The 12,544-nt window shown below is 42.3% G+C and overlaps 1 protein-coding gene across 5 annotated transcripts in view; it reads left to right on the top strand.

Moving 5' to 3' along the window:
• The first annotated feature begins 114 nt into the window (after positions 1 to 114).
• The window catches only part of ppp1r9a (protein phosphatase 1, regulatory subunit 9A), a 43,149-nt gene continuing 30,719 nt past the window's right edge, over positions 115 to 12,544 (top strand). For all 5 annotated transcript variants that reach the window (XM_055058884.1, XM_055058886.1, XM_055058885.1 and 2 more), the window contains exons 1-2: positions 115 to 536; positions 2,366 to 3,849. In XM_055058884.1, coding sequence (XP_054914859.1) covers positions 2,467 to 3,849 — 1,383 coding nt within the window. In that variant the 5' untranslated portion in view covers positions 115 to 536; positions 2,366 to 2,466. The remainder of the gene's footprint in view (positions 537 to 2,365; positions 3,850 to 12,544) is intronic.

A 12,544-nucleotide genomic window follows, 5' to 3' on the forward strand; every position in this document is an offset into this window, starting at 1 on the left:
CCTCATCCTCCAGCGAAGTTACCGTCGCTGTGTTGGTATTTATGCCCGGCTGCAGGCTCCCCGAACAACCCCCGCTCTCTCCCCTCCCCTCCGCGGCGCAGATTATCGGACCGAACCATTGCCGCAGTTTAGGTTTGAGCACCTGTCACATGACGCGTTATATTTCCACGCCGCTCTCCATCGGCGCAGCGAGCTCGTGCGCTTGGACGCGACGCGGACGTGGGTCGGACGCTGCCCTCCGGCGAACACGCCGCCAGAGTGCTGGTTTCTCGGCGACGCGGGCTGCCAAATTGCCCCGACACCCCTATTGTGCGACTGGCAGCATCACCCGCCGCCTGCAATGGCGTTGAAGCGGCGTCAGTGTGCCTAAGCGTTTCCGTAGTGGCGACTCCGTCCTGGACCGTTTAAGAGCGTGGGAGAGAAATGTTATTTTTGGGAAGCTTTTCCAGCGAGAGCGTCCATATCCCCCCCCAGCATTGGTCCTCTGGATTACATTTCGTACGTGTTAGGAGCCCAACGAAGCTGGAGCGTTGAATGTAAGTCTTTTTATTATTATTATTATTTTTTTTTTTTTATTTTATTTTTTTTTATTTTTTTTTATAGCAGAGGAGTCAGATCGCAGTGGTTTTGTGGCTAACAGTCATAACTTCGCCGCCTTGAAAACACCGAGAACATTTGACCGCATATGTGCTCCGCCTGTTTTCAGAAAGATGCCAAAGGAGATAAATGTAAATAAATGCACGTTAAAGGGCTCCGGGGAGGAGGAGGAGGAAATGTGGGGGCCAGTCCGAGCTGTCATGCTCCGCGCGGTGTGGCTGATGTGCGCTTGTTTGTCTGATTCAATTGAGTCAGTGCTAAAGCCTCACTTTTTTTTCTCCTCCCAAACAGCATTATGGTCTCCCCCTCTCCTCCACCCACACACACACACACGCACACACACCCACACACACCCACCCCTACACACACCCACGCACACACACAGTGGTGCTGGAGATCAAACCAATCAATGCATTGCTTAAGAAATTCACAGAAGTGACCCGTTAAGAGTCCAGCTTGGTGAATAATGAATAGTGAACCAGGACATTTAGGTTTCAGCCCCTGCTTCTGTTACTCTTACATCTATACCATTCAGGCTTGTGGGTTACAGAACAACTCGGGTTAATGGATTTTTCATGTACCGGATGGTTGTTCCTCTGTTCTTTTTTTATCCCAGTGTTTCCTGATGTTGTGTGTGGTATGCATTTCCGAACCAGATTAAATATTAATGGCTGTTGATATGGAATATTTGTCTGCTTTAATCCAGTTTTACGGTGTCCGGAGGCAGAGAAATGTTGCCAAAAGTGCCACCCGTCTGCAGCGAAACATTAAAGCTCATAGATTACACAGTCAGCGAGTGATGGCTGACATTTTGGAACAACAAACAAACAAACATAAGGCATGTGATGTTCTCAATAGAAATGGTTATCAAAAAAAAAAAAAAAAAAAAAAAACAAGTATATTTTGTACAGCTTTGAACACAAATGTAAGACTCTTAACATGAAGTATAGATTTATAAATATCAAAGGGTGTGACCTGAAGACACTAACAGTGTGATCGGGGTAAAACCGCACAAAGTTGTCCATCCAAATATTTCTGCAGTTAAAGCTTTGAAATTAGAAGCACCGATGTTGCCCCTCCCGCCCCCACCTATTGCTGTTATTGCTGGTTGGCTGGGTGAAATAAGGCTAATCCACGTTTTACTTCATTATTTTTTAAAACAATTGTCAGGTTTTTTTTTTCTGGTAAAAAATAAGAATCGGCAAATTTAATATTTGCTGATTCTTATTTTATTAGACCTGTAATATTCATTAATATTCAATATTCTTTATGCCTCAGGTAGCAGGAATGATGGCGTGCTCATGTACGTTTTTTAAAACATTTTCATTTATACCTTGAATCTGTGGATGTCTTATTTTTGCTTTTGCCTTATGTACAATAACATCAAGCAGTATATTTGTTCTACTTGTCTTTTGAAGAGTATGTAAATATGTAATTGATAACATAAATTATATTTTCTTGCTTTTATCTATAATTATTAACAAAGTGAAAAGTTAGCTACATATAATTGTTTATGTCTGGAGGTACAACATGAAGTGTCAGGAGGAAGAGTGTGTTGTGCAGTACACAGAAAAATACAACATCTGCCTTTTCATTCAACATCCTCAGGCTGGACTCTTCATCCCAAAGTTGCCTCTGGTGCTTTTACAGATGTGTGTTTATCTCTGAGAAAACACTGTGGGTAGAATAAAGAAGTTCTGCATTGACTGTTGTTAAGATATTGTCAAATATAAATTCAGTCTACTTACATGTCTTTTTCTCTCTGCAGGTGTGACTAGGCTTAAAGCACTGAAGTAGGCCCAGCTAGACTTTGGACTCTATTGAGGTCACAGCAATGCTGACATTGCCTCTAGACCCAAAGACATCATCATGCTGAAGACGGAGGCTTCGGGGGAGAGGACCAGCCTCCGCAGTGCCTCCCCCCACCGTAATGCCTACCGGGCTGAGTTTCAGGCACTCAAGAGGGCCTTTGACCAGCCTCGGATTGATGGGGACTCGAAGCCCAAAGACCTTGAGCGGGTTAAACAACGAAGGGGTCGCCAGTATGGCGCTCACGTCAGTCGCATTAAGGACATGTTCATGCAGATGGGCTCAGAAAATACAACCGGTAAAGCCAGGGGTCGGGATGAATCCTCGCCGCAAAAACTAGTGAAGCCCACCAACTTCATCAACAAAACTGATGGATCAGTCATCAAACTTCAACATTCTTCATCTGCTGAGAGGATTGGCGGTGCAGGGGCAAAGTTTTCAGAAACCAGGAAGCTATTTGAACAACAGTCACGTGACCAATCCCAATCACCGGTCTTTCCCTACGGACGCGATAAGAGGGGCTCTCATGAACACCTTGACGACTGGAGAGGAGCGAGGTCCAACAGAGGCAGCACAGACTCTCTGGACTCTCTGTGCTCCAGAACCGAGGCATCATCGCCAACCGTTAGTCAGCTCAGTGCTGTTTTTGAAAATGCTGACCAACACAATCAAGGGGGGTCCTATAGAGGAGCCAGTAGGCGAGCCCTCTACTCACCTGATGGATCCTACCGTCAAGGAGGAGATCTCAGCGAGGATGAGTCACGTCAATCTCCAATCCGCGGAAACTACCGGAACAAAATCGGGGGCAAGTTTCCTGCGTCTTCATCCACTGAGGACTTCCAGAGCCCCAGCCCTGGAGCAGATACTTCTGAAGCCAAAAAAGAGAGTTCACGAGATCAAGAGATCCAGGACGAAACCGGGGAAGCTTCTAGAAGGCAAAATTTGTACAATACCACCAATGGAAGCCAAGTTAACGGCTCTTGTGAAGAAGAAGAAAAACCCTCAGACTCACTGACACTTATTGAGGACCAAGAAGTCATCAAAGCCTCAAAATCCACACGTAGTACTGTGATTACCAATAAAATTTTTGAAGATGTCACTCATGAGCCACTGCCCACCACAACCCCGCCAACTGGAGAAAGCAAAGACGACGTGGATGCTTTGAAGCAGGAAACGTCCCCTGAACCACCCAAGGACCAAATTGAAGAACCGGAGGAGGAATATACAGGAAATGAGAGGGTGATTTATAATGCTGATGGGGACGCCTGTTACCAGGGATGGGGGGAAAGCTGCACCGATCCCGATGATGACCTGTACGGTGATGACGAGGATGTTGTCTACGATCCAGGCTCCGATGTGACGGAGATCCCTGGTCTGCCAGAAGAAAACAAGGAGGACATCCCACCAAAGAGGAAGATTCGCTTCAGCACGTCTCCCATTACAGTAAGCTGGATGTACTATAAAAATGTTCTGCTAATGCACAGAGCTCAATTACACCCACAGTAGACTAGACAGTAGACATACAAATAATAGGCTAAAACAACAATGCACTACATTCAAGAGTTTCTTTTAATAATCTATTATTTCAGGGTGAAACCTAAACCACAGTGAATTATTGCAAATTCTTCATTGTGTTCCTTTTTTACATTTTTGTATAGTTTAATATCTTACGTGCTAATATGGTGGCAGATGAAACAAATGCTCTCGGGGACTTTGACGTGTTTATGAGCACATCTGTGCATGTGTTAGTCATGCTGGTTCAACGCCCACGCAATTATAACACAAGACACTGTGTTTGTGTTTTCTCCTGCAGTGTTTTGTTTCATTTATTCAAATGGCAAATTCGTCATGATATTGTTTGCATCACCCAGGGAGAATCCATGTAAGCCTTTTTCTGCATATTGGGGCCCTTTAATGCAAGTATTTGATAAAGGTTTACCCCAGTTTTAGAAAAGTGGTAATTGCAAGGCAGTGGTGTTTGCTCCATCTGTCTGTTACTTTATTTCAATACTGTGTTTAACGCTCGGCTTCACATAATGCAGCAAGTGTTTGAAGAGATGGATTTGGAAGATTATGCAAAATATTTGCCCGCATTTGTCCTCCAAGTACTCAGCTTAACATTTCTAGGAGCAAACAACATGCCCTTTTCTTCTCTATTTTTGGTTATGCAGTCTGTCTTGTGAAATCTAGTTTCTCTGCCTGAGACTTTCAACCGGTGCTTGGCAATGGGATGAGATACTGCTTAAGATGTGAAGCAGGATCTTGAGAAATGTAGGTTATTGTAGAAGAGCTGCTGTAAGTGGAGCTGTAACAAACGACCAGGGTGGTTGTCACCAAACCCTTTTTTAACACATAGTATTGAAGCAGAACAATTAGCCCAGTTATGCTGAGGCAAAAACCTTCGCATTGGCTAACTAATTACCCTGAGCTTTCTCTGCAAAGTGTGTCATTTTGCCCTGCTTTCCTTCTCCTTGTGGTTAAGACCCAACACACAGAGAAAAACAGGTTTAAAGTCTATGTTGCCTAGTACTTATGTTTTGCTGTTTTGTAAATAAAACAATATTGAATATTTTTGTACATCACTTATAAAATCATCTTAAATGCATGTATCTGTATTATAAAAATGCATGCATGTGAATTAAGAAAGTTAGAATACCTCATTAAATATTCGTTTTTTCTGAAAGAAAAGCCGAAATTAAATGTTTAATTTAAGGTTAATGGTACTTTCATTGCAAAGACCAAACAGCCCCATTGTTTTACTCATTGTTCATAAAAGTTTACAAAAATGTGTCTCCTAACTGGTTCAGGAGTGTATCCTAATATCTATTGTACTTCCTTTGGTTAAAAACTACAACTTTTGTGAGACAAGTCTTGTAAACAGCAACCTTTCTTTGATATCAATTTGAGGAAAGTTTGTCACTTTCAGCTGTGAGATGGTTACCTTATTCATCTGTCTGACTTTAGAGAAGTCCTCGTCGTTGCCTTTTGTCCCCTTTGGCTAAAGTCCTGCCCTCACATTTTCTTGAAGAGCAAAAGTTTTCTCTATCTATGAAAGTGAAATGTGAGCAGTCTCTTTCTGGTAGCATAGCTATGCACCTCTTGTTTGACAATGTAATGAGATTTTAGGATTTTTTTTGATGCTACATTTAGCCTCTTACAGTCTGTTTTCAGACTGTAAGAGGCCCCAAACGCCTTCATGAGTAAGTTGTTTTGAGCGCCTTTTTTGTGCAGTGTAAAGATTAATATCAGATTCATTTGAGGCCTCTTTAAATAATTTTCCAGGTTCAGAAGCTGCTTCCGAAGGCCTCAGACAGCTCTTTCGATTTCTTTGTGGTTTTTACTCTCACTTCCAACGCTTGCACATTGCAGCAAGTGTCTAAAGTTTACAGCAGCTCAAACCTCTATCAAAATGCTGAGTTGCGAATTGCGATGCTTTTCACCTGATGTGAAATGCCTGTTTGATTTCACGTTTGTGTTCAGTTTTTGTTGTTTATTTGCTTGATTCTTTTTCAAGATGTCAGAAAAACAACCAGAATGTGCCTTTTGTGAGAGTACTAACACGGCGAATCTGGATACTATGGCTCTTGTTGCCCCATTTAGCGTGCAGTTTCTTTGGTCTGGTCTTGCGTTTCAAGGCTTCTGTTTTCTGTGAAAAGCCCTGACGCTCATTCATCATATTGAATATTCAATAGGGTGGCTGCCCCAACCGCAAACGCAAACCCACAACCAATTAGACATGCACCCCTCCCACCTCTTCATTACACTCCCCCTCTGCTCTCAGCACATGAGGAACAAACAGGGTTCTGTCTTTTGTTCATCTTCATGGTGAAAGACACAAAGCTATTTTCTCAGCCCCCAGCACGAGTCCAGCTTGACCCCTGTGGGTGGAGACTGTAAATGTGTTTGAAATTCTGTTACATAATTCTAATAAAGTCTTAGTACTCATGCAATGTATTTCTCCTGCTTTGTAAAATAATTAAATTATTCGAAACTCGATAAATCACAAAGCTTTTGAGTTATGATTATCTTTTTTAAGATAATCTGCTATCAAGAAGATTTTCTGTTGTAGGTTGAGTAAAGGATATCTTTTTCGCCTTCTTGAGTCTGTCAAAAGTGCTTAAATAGAAACTGAATCTATTGGCTCTAACCCCTCCATTTACACAGTGCTGTCCTTTAGTGAAATGGCGACGTTTTGTTGTTGCGGTCCAGCTGCTTGTTTACATCTCTTTGCTTATTGTCGTCTCCAACAGCGGCACTTTCTCAAACCAGGTCTTATGGTGAAACACTTTGGGAACACAAATGCAGAACGCTCACCTGCATGCACGGGCAGATAACAACAAAAACAGCGGCGGATGGCGTTGTGCTGTCTGTACTTAACACATCTTCTGATAAAAATACATTATGTGTCACATGAGCTCTTGGTACATCGAAGACGAAGACGGGCTACTGTTTTCTTAAATTAGGTCAAACCTAAGGGTCAAAAGCTCATGTGTGTTTCGACACCATGTTAAGATCACAGCGCCACACAGAGGCTGAGCATCACAATTACAGCGGATTCAAGGTGTCTTCGCAGTTTCATCTAAATGTGGAACTTTTCCCCAATCAACATCCAGAAATAGTTTCCAGGCAGCCTTCTCGCCCAAACTTGGCCTAAAATAAAATACCACAGATGTTCCTTTGACCTAACTCCCCACGGGATCAAATTCTGTCCAGCTGCTTCAACGTCAGATGACAGACACGTCACTTTGAACATGACAAATACCATATCTGCTAAACATCAGACTATTTGTACCATCTGGGTCAAAGTTGGCCTCATTCTCCGTAAATACAGGCTCGCTGAGCTGCTTCGTTGGCTGTAAATCACAGCTTTTAACGTCCTCGCTGACCCACTAAGAAGTGACCGCTTTGAGCCAGCAGACGCAGCGGTTGTCTGCCATACCAAGCGGCACCCACCAATGGAGAAGAGTCGGGTCTCATACTAATTGAAACTGCAGGGTTTATCCCCGACATCCGTTCACTTGTTCAGTGTGTGGCCAACAGATTAAAGCGCAGGCATTAAAGTCGATTTGGTCCTCTATCACACATTTGATGTGCTGTTATCAGGGCGCGTTGTGTTCAGCTTATCCGACGCAGAGAACCTAATGTGTGATCTGAATTTATCACGCACATCTCTTCCAGTTTGAAATCCCCGACCTCGGTTGTGTCTACAACCTGAAAGCTGCGACCATCACTTGTTGCTACCTCGCCTCTTGTCTTTTAATGTACATCAGACAGACATCTTGGGTCTCTGCCTCTCTGCTGTGTCAGTCAACCGTTGGATTCTCTCCTTCTGCATGAGTGGTTTCCACTGTTTTCATAACCGTTTTGCGCATGTAGAGCCGCTGCGGTTTCATTAGTTGCAATACTGCAGTATCTTAATAGAATTAAATAGATGTGATGAGTGGAGCAGCAGTTAAATGGCCGCTGAAGTGGCTCTGTAATCGCTCCACTCTGATGTCAATGATCAGACACACAAAGGCGATGTCCATTAGTTTCTGCTGCTGCATCATCACTGCAATCCTGAGTCGGATGGATCTGAGGTCAGAACGGTGATCAAAGTGATCTTTAACCGTAATGCCTACGTGGCAAAGGTTTCCTGAATGCAGACGGGTGTTTGTTTTGCCAAATTGATTTGAGGCATCAAATGGTTTTGTTGACTATCCATATTTATTCATTTATGTATTGTTTTCCACTTCTCTTTGGGTGTAACAGGACTGTGAGAAACACAAAAAGTTATAACGATTGTATTTGGTAAAGGATGAAAGAAAGTTGCTCATGCCAACACAACAGATCCAATCCCATCTCGCATTCACTCAGTCCCACTCCACAGACTTGTCAGGCATTAAGAGGCAGTTATTTCTCTTGAGGATTTGGAAACTCTTTTATGTGCCTTCGGTTCAGGACGTGGCAGAGAAACCCCCGGGCTGAATCTGTGTCTATTCTTCCTCTTGTGCACAACAGTTAATTCTACAGATTTTTTTTTTTTTTTTTTTGATATGTGGGACTCCAAAGCATCCTTATCTGAAGCGTGACTTAATACAGTCATGTAAAGGTCAGCTCAGATTAGATGAGCTGTGGCCTCCAACTTTGTTTTCTGGTGGACGGGATTACTCCACTTTAGGACAGGCTGCATTTCTGGATGGAAACATATGGAATTACACACGATGTGGATTACAAACTATGAAATATTCTGAAATATCTTCTGGAAGAATCAAAATCAATGGGCCCTGAGCTGGTTGCAGTGTTTGTGGAGCCTGTAAGCCAGAACCTGTCAGTCAGTTCTGTCAGCAAGTCTGCATGTTTTCCCTCTGGGTCTGGGGTCTGTTTCTAGTAGCCTCTAGGTGAGAGGTAATGTACAATCTGGATTGGTCACCAGTCTATTGCAGGGCAGTACAGACACACACAAAACAAGCACCCATACATACAAATACACACACCTCAGGGCAATTTAGAGTAACCAATTAACCATAACATTTTGACCTGAATAGATATAATAATAATAATACATACTCTATAAGACAGAAAATATTGTGCAGTTGTTAATGTTGTGAATGTTTTTATCAGTATTAATCATCATCATCATTAGATCTTTGGTCTGCTTTAATGATTGCTGGACTCTTTTGTTAAGTTCATTTTAATGTCGATATCCTGCACATTTAAAGTAATTGATGTCTTATGTCTTAGTTATTTTCTATTAATTTAAAGTAATACTGTTTTTACAATGCTATAAAGTTGCCTATGTGAAAAATTGGAAACATTTTGGCAGAGAAGTATTTTATTATCAGCAGTAAAACTCGGCGGTGATGAAAGGTTTATTAAAAACAATCTATTTGATCTTGTTTTTTTTTTTCTATAACGATCATGCTTTCAGATGGAGGAAAGGAAGAGCTACTGCTCCGAAGCGTTTTTATTTTCCCTTTTTTTTTCTCTCCCTGATGGATACAACTTTTGACTGTGTTTGTACATGTATCCCACTCACTTTAATTTTAATGCCGTTGTGTTTTTGTTTTCTTGTTTCGGGTCCACCCGATCCTCCACGGGGCATACATTTTTAATCATCCAGGAAAGATGAGATGGATCTTGTGCTTTTTGTAGCTGTTCAGGTGTTGTCCTGCAGCCTCTGACATGACCAATCTCCCAGCGCCCACCTACCCAAATACCTAGTGGTTCTACCTGTGGTGAATAACATAAAATAAATAAAAGCATGCTAGTCTTCTGCTGTTTTGTCATTTTTAGTAGTGAATCAAAAATAAAATAATTTAGAATTTACCATTTTGTTAGAATTCAACAGTTTATTTTGGATATAAAGAGAATTGAATAATTAAAAAGAATGTACTAAAACATACAAATATTTGTAGAATAGTTCCAATCAGACAAAGTTGTTAAGCTTTTTGGGGTAGGCCTCTTGCGACACACTGGTGACCTGTCCAGGGTTTTCCCCGCCTCTCGCCCGGAACATAGCTGGAGATAGACACCAGCACCTCCCGACCCCGTTAGGGATAAGGGTGAACAGAAAATGGATGGATGGATGGATGGGTACGCCTCTACCAGGCAGTGCTGCGTTGCATATAAAAGTCCCAAATTTTTTTTTCTATTCCTACTAAAAATGGGAAGAAATTCCCATTTTCTGGCAAAAAATGGCTCAGTCTGACCGAACTGAGTGATTTTTAATTCTTGGCAGATTCTCAGTTTTATAGGCTTTCACTGCTCCATTCTCATCCATGACTATCCTGGGATCTAAGCCATTCCTTTTGACTGTACAAAACCTCTGACCCAGTCTCAAGTCTTCAGAACCCTTTAAAGATTGCCGGGAGATCCCGATTAAAAAAAAATGTTTGCCACACTTTTCAGATGTCAACTCCTGACTAAATTTGAAAACCTTGTATCCTTTTTTCTTCCATTTGAACTATGTTGTGTTTAGGTTATCACATAAACACACAGATGCTTGTAGTTGTAGCTTGAGAAAACATGAAAGAGTTCATGGGGCGTGTGGATACACTTGCAAGAAAAAAATAAGAAGTGGTCCTCTGCTGCTGCAACTTAAATAATACTTTACTTCTTATCCCAACATATATATTTTGACCATTGGATTTAGAACAGTTTATGTATCTCCCTTGTCGTTGGCTAGTCGGTTGTTTGTTAGTGGGAATCATGTCATCCAGACGAATTGCACAATAGCTAGAAATCGGCTTTTAGGTAAAATAAATGAAAAAATAAGATAAGATAAAACAAACAAACAAACAAACAAAACAGGCCTGTCAGAAAAGCACCAATTAAAGTCAGCAGCCTTTGCTCATTTTTTTGATAACAGATCAGACACATTGCGTTTTAATCACATTTCTGCCAGCACTTTTTATTTTAAAACATCGACTTACATAAATAATCTATCTGTACTGAATAAAAATCAATCTGACGTGGTAAAAAAAAAAAAAATCTTCAGATGAGGATCGAGAAATGATGTGTCTCAAGATGACAGCCGAGCTGACCTTGATGGGACTCTAAATTCTCCTGTTCTCACATTCGTTCCCATTGCAGGAGCGGAGAGTGGACGTTTCGCTCGGTTTCTCTCTTTTCTCACATTCTCCTCCTCCCATCTGAGCATCTTCATAGCTGTCAATCTCTGTCTGTTATTGCCGTCATCAGCAAATGCCTCCTTCCCTCAGAATCCAGACACTCTCTTCAGCACCTGTCAGCTCCCAAGCTTTTGTGCGTGTGTGTGTGTGTGTGTGTGTGTGTGTGGGTGGTCACAGGTAGAGGTGATGAAATGCAAATGTGCTGAGCTGTTGCACCAGAATGGACCCAGTCTGCATGTGTGTGTGTGTGTGTGGGGGGGGGAGGAGTGGTGGTGGAGAGAGAAGCAGTTAATCCACTGTGAGCGTTTGTTGGGCTTGTGCTGCAGCACCATTTCTCCTGGGTCTTCCTGCCTTCCATTGCCCCGGGCCGCGTCCCACTGTCTGGAAGGCAGCAGCCTTGGCACCAATACAGCAAAGACCCAGTTCAATACCATCAGAGGCTATTTGCAGGGAACGGGCGCCATGCCGTGTCTTCTTAGTCAGGGACTCAGATAACCCTGGAGCAAATTAGTCCTGGCCTCATCCAGTCCCGAGCCGCTCTCGCTGTTATTTTTCTTCTTTTCATTTTCTTTATTTTCTCTCTTATTGCTCGTTTCACTCTTCAATAGCCTCACTGTCTCCTGCTCCTCCAGTTCATGAGTCGAATGAGTCATTCTGTTTCTCTGCCTGTCCCTCTGGATTTTGCCTGCCCCTTATTTACTGCTGCTCTGTTTTTTTTTTTTTTTTTTTGAATTCATAGTCCACCTTCTCTGCATCTCATCTCTTATCCCTTTTGCGTATTTGTTTCTCTTGCCGTTGCTCTCTCTGCTGAACAGCTTTATCCTCCGGCTCATCGTCGGCCATCAGAGGAACCCTGCAGCTGCATCACTTCACGGCTGAGCAGAGATGCTCGTCAGCAAAGCTTCGACCTCTGTCATGAGTCAGCGTGTATAAATAGTTAATCAAATTCAAAAATTCAGCACTTTGAACCATCAGAACAACTTTTAAAACTCGAACCAGACCGTATTTCCTTCAGAAGACACGCATGGTTCACAATTCCCTGTTCAGTAATGACATTTATTTAAATGTAAATACTCTCCTCCAACAATTGAGCTTCCTGTATGTGTGTAAAGACGTAGAGCGGCTCTTCTCTGAAATCAAGCTGCGCAGGACTCTGCTGCAGCAACATCCACAGGCACCAATAAACCTGTATCTCATGACTAAAATCAATCTCTTCTCGACTGTGAAGCCTTGAGATGGAAAAAAAGAAGCCGGTCTGTTCAAGACCAACTGCATTCAAAAACGTTTTCTGTTGGAAGCTACGTTAACTGGGAATATGGTGTATTTTGGAATTGAAGTGCATTGCAGGCCTATTATTTTTACAAAGACCTGTTGCCATTTCTCCCGTTTTGTCACATTTCAACCTCAATTTCTCAACTATTATTGTAATTGTGTGTGACAGAGCAACACAAATTGCCACATAATTGTGTAGTGTTGTTCAATTTGAAAAAGTGCCACATGTTTGTGTTCAGCCCCCTTTTACTCTG

The sequence above is a fragment of the Poeciliopsis prolifica genome, unplaced genomic scaffold, assembly GCF_027474105.1.
Source record: "Poeciliopsis prolifica strain line A6 unplaced genomic scaffold, Auburn_PproV2 SCAFFOLD052, whole genome shotgun sequence".
Classification (NCBI taxonomy): domain Eukaryota; kingdom Metazoa; phylum Chordata; class Actinopteri; order Cyprinodontiformes; family Poeciliidae; genus Poeciliopsis; species Poeciliopsis prolifica.